This window comes from Chelonoidis abingdonii, chromosome 8 (genome assembly GCF_003597395.2).
Source record: "Chelonoidis abingdonii isolate Lonesome George chromosome 8, CheloAbing_2.0, whole genome shotgun sequence".
Taxonomy (NCBI): Eukaryota; Metazoa; Chordata; order Testudines; family Testudinidae; genus Chelonoidis; species Chelonoidis abingdonii.
This window is the reverse complement of record NC_133776.1, coordinates 65,662,392-65,673,292: the sequence shown is the minus strand read 5'-3', so window position 1 is coordinate 65,673,292 and position 10,901 is coordinate 65,662,392. Positions and strand designations below refer to the sequence as shown.

The 10,901-nt window shown below is 45.8% G+C and overlaps 1 protein-coding gene across 1 annotated transcript in view; it reads right to left on the bottom strand.

Annotated features, from left to right (window-relative positions):
* Window positions 1-10,901, bottom strand: part of GABRA3 (gamma-aminobutyric acid type A receptor subunit alpha3) — a 128,568-nt gene that overhangs the window by 96,824 nt on the left and 20,843 nt on the right. The window contains exon 3 of the mRNA XM_032772196.2: window positions 7,489-7,610. Coding sequence (XP_032628087.1) covers window positions 7,489-7,610 — 122 coding nt within the window. The remainder of the gene's footprint in view (window positions 1-7,488; window positions 7,611-10,901) is intronic.

Below are 10,901 nucleotides of genomic sequence, written 5' to 3'. Positions count from 1 at the left end.
TGATGTAAAGAGATTGCATCAATACTCCCAGGTTAGCCCAGAGAGGAAAGTCTGGGTGGGAGAGAGAGAGGGAAGGGAAGTGGGTTATTTCCCTTTGTTGTAGGCTCAGGGTTTCTGAGTCTTGGGGTCCCTCCAGGGAAGGTTTTGGGGAGACCAGAGGGGGCCAAAACCCTGGAAATTTTGGATGGTGGCAGTGAGATCAGATCTAAGCTGGTAAATTGAGCTTAGAGGGGTTCATGCTAGGCACCCAGATTTTTGGACGCTAAGGTCCGGATTTGGGAAGAGGCTTATGATAGGGGGAGGAAAGGGCCTTAAGAGATCCCAGAGCTTTTTGTTTTGTAGGGAGGGCAGGGGAAGGAGAGAGCTAGGAAGATGCCACAGCTTTTGGTTACAAAGGGGTGGAGGTGGGGCTGATTTTACTATTCAATGAGGTACCTCATTGAGGTTATTTTCAGTAGGGTCTCATTTCTGTAGTCTCTCACAGTTGTCCCCACTCTCTGCTTTTGGGCCTGACACACAAATCCCTTCAAATTTTTCCCCACTTATCCCCCTCATTACTCTCATCCTAAACCATGATTGGGGATAGTGGGGGTAATGGATTCTCTTTTTTCTCCCACCTCACCTGCACCAACATGGCACAAAGGAAAAGGCCTGGAAATTGGGCCAAAAGACATGCTAATTGGATCATCCTCAGCTGGTGTAAATCAACATCCCTCTATTGACTTTGGTGTGGCTACATTGATTTACACTGAGGTTCTGGCCCCATAAATCCAGAACCTCTGAACCTTTGGAAGTTTGAAATCTGGATCTGAGGTTTATGATTTGGGCCTATCTTTAGGTCCTACTAGACAGTAGCAGATCTTATAGCCACTGTTCTTCTGGAAGATTGTCCTGCAAACTGGAGTCTCCACATAATTGGGAGCACACCTCAAGCTGTGTGTTCTGTGGGACACAAAAGCTACCTCAGGGAGGGAGCCAAGAAGAGGCTTCCAAAAACCCAGATCTCTGGGAAGGGGAAGGAAAGGTCTCTGTAGAGCCCAAAGCTCTCCGCTGCATATGTCCTTGAAGCTCCATGACATAATGGAAGAGAACAGGTATCAAAATACCCCCACATTTCTCTGTTGTGGAGGTTGGAAGAGGCCTCAAGATTGTGATGAAAAAAAAGCCTAGGAATAGCCCACACCTCCATGTTGTTGTAGGGATGGACAGTGGCTCAGGAAATTCACACAGCTGCAGTCCGTGAGCGGAGGGTAACACGGACCATAAAAACGCTATCACTGTGAGGTTTTTTTCTGCATGGTTGGTCATTATGGCAGATGTCTCAATTCCCTTGGGGTACACTTCATTCCTCCTCTGACTTAATAACCAAGCTGCACTGTGTATCCCCAGGGGAGACATTTTATCTGCTGAAGTTTTGTCTTTATTTTAAATAATTCTGATCCCATAAAGTAATCTGCTCATGCAGCTATACCTTTGAAAAGTAGTTGGAGCTTGGAGCAGGGCTCAGGCCTGTGCCAGATTTGCTCTGTAGTATCAGCCTACTCCCTCTCTGCACTGACAGGGGATGGGATTGGTGCAGAAGGGGCAAGGCAGGGGATACGGAGAGGGGGCGGTAGTAGAGGCTAAGCCTTACATCAGTCATTACACACCTTTCATTGCTGATATAAGCAGCAAAAGCATCTCTTGCAGTCCCATCATATTCTCCTCAATGGGGATTGCCTTGAGGATCAGGAGATTTCCCAAGGGGGTGGGAGGCTGTTCCCTGGGGGAGCAGGGAAAGGTGCAGCCAAGTCCAAGTTCTGCTCTGTGTGCCGAGGGGAGTCATTGTAGGAATAGCTCACCCAGCACACACCATAGGGTTTTCACGTCTCCCATTTCTTTAAGGGTCACCAAAAATAATAATCAGAGCAGGGTGTGGTCCCCCCACCTCTGTTTTCTCTTCAGTGTGAGGCCCACTGGGTAGGAAAACTCAGTGCCCCCAGAGCTTGGGCAGCTGGGAGAGTTGAGATGACTCCCAAAGCTTTTGTGAAGGCCAGTGTGTCTGATTTGCTAACCCTGACTCGCCAGTGCTGTTTGGACCTGCCTTCAGCAGGGAGGCAGGCACGAAGGTGCTCAGAGCTTATCCAATGCTGCTGCCAAGTCAGCCAGCAGGGGCTGCTAGGCCCTTTCTCTCTCTCACTGCACAGGAACAAGAGTTTTGGAAGCACATTGCCACATTACAGCATTGCTTCTTTCTAAGCCAACATTCGAGCACTCCCCCATGTCTTTGCTTGTCACACAAAACCACAGTTCAAACGCCAGTCTCCCCTGTGAGAGAACACTCGGTCGAGGTCTGGCGTCCTGGTAGAGTCTGTCTCCCATGGCAACATCGCTTAATCTTCTCCCACCACGGTGCCATTCTCAGGGCCTGGCTCAGGAATGCCAGCTCTTCTCATCAGTCTCAGTTCCATTTTGCTAGAGCAATGCTCCTCTGGCATCCTGGCAAGAGAAACAGCTCTGGTGTGAGAGCTGTTGGAGTGGGCCAGAGCAGATGGTAAAAACAGAAGGGATAAGAAAATAAATATAAAAATGGTAGCATGGGTGGAAAAGTTGCCACATCAACATTCTGCTGCTTACATAATCTCTTCCTAAAGCCTGACAAACATTGCTCAGCACCTGGCAGGACATGAGGAAGGCTCTGCAGAATGTGTGAAATGGGCAGCCCCGGCTCTCAGAGCAGCATTCAGCAGAGAGCAGGTGGCTTGCACTCTCGTATGCTGTGCTCAGCGCTTGCTGTCCTGGCTAAGTGTTTTCAGATGGATCTCTAAACGTTTGCCGCGAGGTTGTAAATATTTCACAGGACATTAAAAGCAGACTGTGCCATCTCTGCCCGCCTCCCACCCTCTCTCATTTTTCTTGTCTCACACTCTCTCCATCCCTTCTTTTATCCTCCTCCTTTTCACTTCTCTACATTGCTCTTACTTTTGAATTGATCCTTCCATTATTACTTGTTTAGCATCTATGCTGTGCTCAGTGCTGTATGAGACCTCAAAAAAGACACAGGCCCCAAAGGGACTGCAATATGAGCGCCTCTCCATTAGGGAAGCCATTTAGAATCACTCAATCCTTCCCTCCCACCGATAGATTCCTTCCTGCTCCCCTTCCCCATAGATTCCAAGGTCAGATGGGGTCACTGTGGTCATATAGCCGGACTGCCTGTATAACACAGGCCAGAGAACTGCCTCAAAATAATTCCCAGAGCAGATCTTTTAGAAAAAAACATCCAAGCTTGATTTAAAATTATCACTGATGGAGAAACCACCATGACCCTTGGTGAGTTGTTACAAGGTTAATTACTCACTGTCAAAAAAGTATACCTTATGTCCAATCTGAATTTGTCAAGCTTCAACTTAGAATATCAGGGACCTCAGGAGGTTATCTAGGCCAACCCCCTACTCAAAGCAGGACCAATCCCCAGCCAGATTTTTTGCCCCAGATCCCTAAATGGGCCCCAGAAGGATTAAACTCACAATCCTGGATTTAGCAGGCCACTGCTCAAACCACTGAGCTATATTGAATTGTATCAGACCCTTCTCTGCTAGATAAAAGAGCTCATTGTTCTGCTTGTAGATACTTCTACCGTGATTAACTCCCCCTTAACCTTCTTTGTGTTAAACTAAACAGATTGAGCTCTCTAAATCTATCACTTTAAGGCAGATTTTCTAACCCATTAATCATTTCATGGCTCTTTTCTGACCCCTCTCCAATTTATCAACTTCCTTCTTGAATTGTGGGCACCAGAACTGGACACAGTTTTGCAACAGTTGTTGCACCAGTGCCAAATATAGAGGTCTCTCCTCTTCTGTTCAAGATTCCCATTGATGCACTCCAGGATTGCATTTGGTCTTTTGGCCACAGCATCACACAGAGTTCATGTTCAGCTGACTGTGAACTGCAACCCCCAAATCTTTTTCAGAGTCACTGCTTCCCAGGATTGAGTCCCTAGGAATAGCCTTGCTTTTCTGAAATTGGTGCTGTACCAAGTCATCAATAGGGTAGCAGCTAAGTCCATTTGGAGCTCAAGCCAGAGGACCCCCGGCTATTCTAGACAAGGCCTGAAATAATGATTGCAGTGGCGTTGGAACAATTTGTACAGTGGGGGTGCTGAGAGCCATTGAACTAAACTGTAAACCTTGTAAATGATGGAAACCACTTCAAGCCAGGGGGTACAGCAGCACCTTCGGCACCCCTAGTTCCAGCCCCCTGGAGTGATTGCCACTTATTCATAGATTCATACTTGTGCTAAGCTTTTGTGGCATACCCCAGTTTAGGGAGATACATCAATAAACTCATTCACATGTGGCTTAAGCCAAAATTTGAACTTAGGTCTACAGCAGCAGAAGGTGAACGAACAATCCCACTAGGTCTGGGCCCAGCTATATCTTTGTGCCTGGAGTATGGTAATGAGATTTCACCCTTTATTAGGGAGTCTGTATTACTTAGGCATGGCTTTTCAATGGCAGAAATCTGGAGACTGCCCCTGACCCAGCCATCATTATTTCATTATCACTAGAAACATACAATTAATACTTCGTGCTTTTTAATACCTTCCTTTGGGCGATCTCAAAATCTCTGTGGGACAGGCAGCATTACCTCTGTTTGTAAAATGGGGAAACTGAGGCAGAGAGGTTGTGATTTGCCCACGGTCACACAGATTCAGTGGCAGGACTGGAAACTGAACCCACATATCCTGACTCCTAGTCACTTGCTAACCATTAGGCCTCGCTCTCTCCTAGTTACCCTTGACCTTTGAAGCCTTGCTGCATATGGTAGCTGGGGACACAATAGACTCAGCACTGTGTTGTGTGTGAGGATAAACCACACACCCCAGCACAAACTGTGCAGAGATGATGAAAACCTGCTCCAGAATGAGGTATGAGGGAGGGAGAAAGGCAAACAGATGGGGGAGGGGATCCCTAAAAATGTTAGGAGGGTTGGTGCATGTTCTGTAAATGGTGTGGTCTGCACAGACGTCAGACTGATATCCCTGAGGTAAGCCAATGTGCTTTCCAAAGCAACATGCTAGCTACCAGCACTGCAGGGAAGCAGAACCCTCACACAATCTTGATCATTAGACCTGAATGGTGCCCTAAGACACCCAGGTTACCCTCTACCCTCCACACAGTGGGATCATTAGCATTCACCTCTCCAGCCACAAGAGGCTGGCAGACAGAACTGCTGTATATCACCTCTTCCAAACGGCCACTGGCAGCAGCCCCTAGAGACCCAAGCTGCAGTGTCAGCAATGAGCTTGAACCCACAGCCTAGCTCAGAGGTGAGAGGGCAGGCTATCCAGACACAGACACTGGGAAGCTCAGCCCTAGCTAAAAACTTTATTTCTTACCTTTGCCAGCCCTTCCCCTCTGGTGCAGCTATTAACGAATCCTGCGTGAAGGGAAAGCAGAGGTGAGGGCAGCTTTGTGCAGGGTGTGCCTGTTCTGGCTCAGGCAAAGGCAATTCATTATGTTAACTGTTTTGCTGAAGGACCTAAGCAATATTCCAGAGACATTCCTAAGAAGGTTTTAACTTCTCCAGAACCTGCTCATGGGAGTCCTCTTGTTAATAGTTTGCGCTGGGGATTGGTTTGCTATTGAGCTCAGAATGAGCCACAGATGTCCCCTAAGTCCCCTTTCAGACGCAGTTCATTGGAATCGATCCACGCATCAGAGAGGTTTGAGGAAGCAAAGCTATCAGTGGGATTGCAGTTAATTCTGGGGGAGAGAGATGAGCAGTAAAAGCGATAAAACTGATGGATGGCCTATGCAGATATTTTAACCCTTTCCCTCCTGGGTGAAAGAGACATGCAGCAAGGCAGGTTTCTGAAGGCAGAAGAGCTTGCTGGCAGGCACCTGGATTTTGGCTGATCTCTGCCCGAGGTTTCTTTGGAGAGGTGTAGGCATGCAGTAGCAGTGGCGGGGGGGAGAGGGGAGAAGGGAGTGACAGTTTAGGACTCTGTTAAAAAAAGGAGAATCTGGTTGTCTTAAATGAAGAGGAGAGCAGACAGAAGCAAAGAGGGGAGGAGACTGAATGCTGGCTGTTACAGGTTAGAAAGCCTCTCCCAGCAAGGAATGGAGCAAGAGCCTCCCACCAGGCGAAGATCACAGCTGCTGTAATCCCAGGAGTTCCCAGCAGAAGTTCCCATAGGATCAATACAGTATGGGGAACTCAGGGACTTCACTCTTCACCTCCCCAGCAGGAGGTGCTCTTGGGAGTAGTAAAGTAGTGCGGCTTGCAGAGGAGCCCACGATTACTTCAGTCCTAGACTCACTCAGGAGTCACTGTAAGAAGCTGGCGAAGCACTAGCTGTGGGAGAGATCACTGCCATTCCAATTCCAGCAGAAGCAGCTAGAAAACAGAGTGCAAGACCGCTCTGTGGGAGAGCTCAGTCACAGCTCTCTAGCTCCAGCTTCTCCTCGCTGTAGTGAATGGGATGGGGGCAGTGGCTGTGGGGTGGGGGAACTCTCAGCTGTTCCCTACAGACACGGCGCAATTCCTAAACCCATTGCTCTGGTTTCACAAACAAACAGTGGCCAGCAACATTCTGGCAATGGCAACCCCCCTTGAGAGGAGCCACCTCCCATGCATCAGTCACATTCCTCTGAAAAAATTCAGATGCAAAGCCTACAAGAAGCAAAGGGGAGGAAAGGTAACGACATCCCCCTACTCCTACCAAAACACCCATCATGTATCCATGCCTCACTGAATAATCCCATCATCTTACTTTTGTAACTCTTTTTCCCCCTACCCTCCATCCCATCTGTGGTCCTTCGTCATCACTGAGTCCCAGTGAGAGAGGCCTAGCTGAGTGGGACCCAGTGCGAAAAAAATCTCCAAAGTAATTTCTAAATGGGACATAGACACAGAAGAAATTATTTTGATACTGAAAGCATTTCTCTGACAAAACCCGCTGAAGTCAGTTGGAAAGAAGGACATCAGTCTGATGGCCAGGTCCCTGGGGCTCACTTGGGTTCTGCTCTATGAAAGCAGATTATAATAATGCCTGCCATGGGTTTGGCTTGGGTTTGTTTCTAGGGTTTCATTTGGCAGAGCCTTGAGGTAGGAACCCAGAACTGAATGAACTTGAAGACCAAATTCCATTCTCTGCACAGGAGAAGGAGGTCTTTTCCAGGAGGAGGTCGGGGTCCATTAGTGTAGGAAGAGAAGCCCACATTGGTCGATCTACAAGTCTATTAATGAAGCTATCATAGAAGTTCAGGATATAGGTCAGAGACAGATCATCTTCCTATCTCACCTCAGGAGAGCAAGGTGGGTTTCTCTCCCATTAGAAGATTGTTGCCGTTATAAAGAACCAGGGAAAAAACAACAGTAGGACTGAATTCCCCCTTTACTCCATGAATGATGGTTGATATTACTCTGGGAGTAAACTTTAAAACTTGTTTATGAAGCTATGTAGTGAAGGAAAATAAAATCCTCACAATGCAGACTGACCTCCTAGTCCAGGTCTCAGCCGATTGTCATACCCATCCAACAGCCGGTCCAGAATGCGTGTGAAGATGGTGATATTGTCCTTGCTGTCATCAACAATATCTGGACCATGCTTCTGAGAAAGCCTAGGGAAAGAAGAGAGAGATAAAAAGGGAAATTGGACTAGAAATCCACGCTTGATATGCCCTGAGCTCTTGTTTTAAACAAAGATGTTCAATCAGACATGGTCTGCCTCTGCAGCCTTGCGCTGCAGTATGTTTTATGTTTGTCCATAGGATAACGTGTGTAGGAGGCTGATTGCAAGAGACATCACACCTACTCCAGTCCCAGCCTCTTTTCCTTGCAGCCACTGCAGAGGCTGACTGCAGAGATGTCACCGCTACTTTACCCATTTAAAGTTGCAGTATGGGGGTGCTGGCAACTAAAGTGCCAGAATCTCCCATCAACCAGACATGTGGAAAATGGTTTAGGGGTCCTGATTGGGAGAATCATCTTCCCCTGTTCCAGCATCTCCCACTCAACGTCCTATGGAGAAAGGTTTAGCAGGAGCTAAGGAGACATCACCATTACTCTAGTCCCAGTGAGATAAGCAAACTGCTTTGGATGTGAAGCACTGAACTGTCACTTAAAATTGGAAGTGAATTGTTTCTGAAGTTGGTTGAAATTTTCTCCACTTTGAATTGAATTTCATTCTCACCTGCCTATGCTTCCTGGCTCTGTTCAGAGCACAAATGCTGAAATACTGTTTGTATGGAAAGTCTTTTTTCACAGTATTTTCTGGCCCAGGGCAACCAGGAAAGTATCAACACACATGAACAAGCTTCACCTCACAAGATTTCCAGTGCAATTTTGCAAACCTCAGGAGAGATTCAGATAAGCATCCAAATGTTGCAGTCTGAAAATCATGCCTGTGGTTTGAATAGAGGTGCTGAGCACCCTAATTCTCACTGGAATCAATTAACTTCTGAAATTCAAGTCACAAACCACTAGATGCCCAACAGCGTAAGGGACAGTGTAATGTAATAATGCTGTCTATAAGGGCATTCCCAGCCATTCGAATCCCAGAAGGAGACATCAGTAGGAATTGTAAGCGGACAGACAATAGACTAAGTGAAGGAGAAAGCAAACAGAAAAAGCTAGAGAAATGCAGAAATTGCAGGAAAGATGTTCAGCTACAAGAAGTTGCAAGGAGACAGAAGGAAAGATTAAGAAGCCTGGGCATGCAGCATGATAAATAAAAAAAACACAGGAAGGTACAGAGATGAATGGGTGGTTTAGTGGATGAATTGCTAGAAGTGGTGCAGGAGTCTCCTCTGGTGGGGGTTGCAGTCCAGCACTGACAAATCGATGCATTACTGCTAAACAGAGAAATAAATGACTTGGGAGCAGCAGCTTGATTAAGATGAGTGAACATGGGAAATGGGAGAGACATCAATGTTGGTTGTAGGCGGTTGTAAAGTATATAGGTGGATTTGCATAACAGTGCCACTGGAATGGGGGGCCCCTATTAGGAGGCTGGTAGAGCAGCTTTGGCAGTATTCCTACCCCACGACTCTGCACGTTTAGTTTGTTTTCTCCCTTTCCTCTCCTCTCTTTCTGATTGTTTTCTCTTTTACTCTTAATTTTTCTATTTTTCTTCATCCACTTAAACATTGTTTCTTGGGTGCTGCTGCATTAGGGTAGATTTGTAGGATGGGCAGCTTCCCTTTGTGGTGCAGAAAACAAGAGGGAATGTACATTCCCAAATTGCAAACTTCGATTTCACTTCCTTCTTCCCCAATGTATTTCTTCTAGGAAAGTGCCAGTGGTGCTGCAGTGGCGAGGAGCTTCCGGCATGCCTGTGCTGGACTCCATTCTGGCTTGTCAGATGAGTCCTGCATTCATCCCTCTGACAGTTTTGCTAAGCATACTGGATGAAGCCACCACCAGCTTGATATAATGATTACTAGCCTAGCTAATCTCTTACCACCACAATTAGTTAATGACAGGACAATCTCACAAGGTTCAAAGGAGCAACCCCAGAGGTCCATAGGCCTATATGAACTTCAGCCAAACTAGCCAGAGATCTTGGCTTAGGAAGCAACAAGAAGGGGCCTGAAAGCTCATGAAAACAGGTTCTCATGAGAGACCTGTCATTTGCTGGAAATACAAGAACAGCATCTTCTCAATGTATTTTAGTACTTCTAGTCTGAAGCGGGAAATGCAGAGCCCGGGCAAAATGGAAGAATAATGAGGGGAGGAATGGTGGCTAGCATTTTCAAGACCAATTGTATAGCATGGGGTTTGGTTAGACAGTCACACTTTATATTACAGATACACTTATAAATAGTTTATAAAGGGCCAATAAATGATAAATAACAGAGCTGGTCAGGAATTTTCCATCTCAATGCGTTTTGTTGTTGTTGTTGTTTATTTTTGTGCAAGTGGGTTTGACAGAAAATTCACTTTGTGCAAAATTTAAATTTCCTGTGAAAAATTTTGATTTGACCAACATTTCTTGGTTTTGTGTCAGGAAAAATCAAAATGCAATATCTTGTGTAGGGTCAGGTCGACACATTTCGGTTCATTGAGCCCAACTGAAATGTTTCATTTCAGGTCTGTTTGACATCAGTCTGTGTTTGCTTGTGCTGTTGCATACCTTGTGGAGTATTTGAGTGCCCCAGCTCTCCTTTTTGAGACAGCTTCCTGGCTAGACTACAACTCCCATGATGCACCACAGGCTCCAGTCTTGTTGAGTTGCCATGATGCATCATGGCAGTCATATGACCATGGTATGTCAGAGATATAGTCCAGCCCATGGAGGAGAATGAGACCTTAGGCATTTGAACTATAACTCCTGTAAGGCACTGTGGCAGCTGGAAAAGATTCAGAGTATTGTCCATCCACACTAAAATGAAATGTTTTGTTCTGGAAATCCAAAAGGTTTTGTTTTTAATCAGGAATGTCAAAACAAAACATTTCATATAATTCTTTTGGAGCTTTCCAGTCTGTAAAAAATTAATATACATTGACTTTTTGTACAGATTTGGTACAAAACAATTTTTAAAATATCCATTGGACAGAAATCTGATTTTCAACTAGGTCTCATAAAGAGCCATTTTTAATAAGTGGGACTGTAATAGTGCAATTGGAATAATATCCCAGAGGTTGCTTAACCATGAGTTTTAACCATCTGTCCCACCTTCTGCTGATGTGCTTATAACCATCTAGAACTCATGAAATGTATATTTGTATCATGGTAACAACATCTATTAATAATTTATTATTGCTTTATAAGCTATTTAGAAATGTAACCTTAATGTAAAGTGTGACAGGAGAGCATTTTTGCCTGGCAGAGGTTCAGTAGTGAGTGGCAAACTCATCTTGTCTAATTTTGAACCCATTTTGCATTGTTTGAGGTTTGAGATTTTGACTCG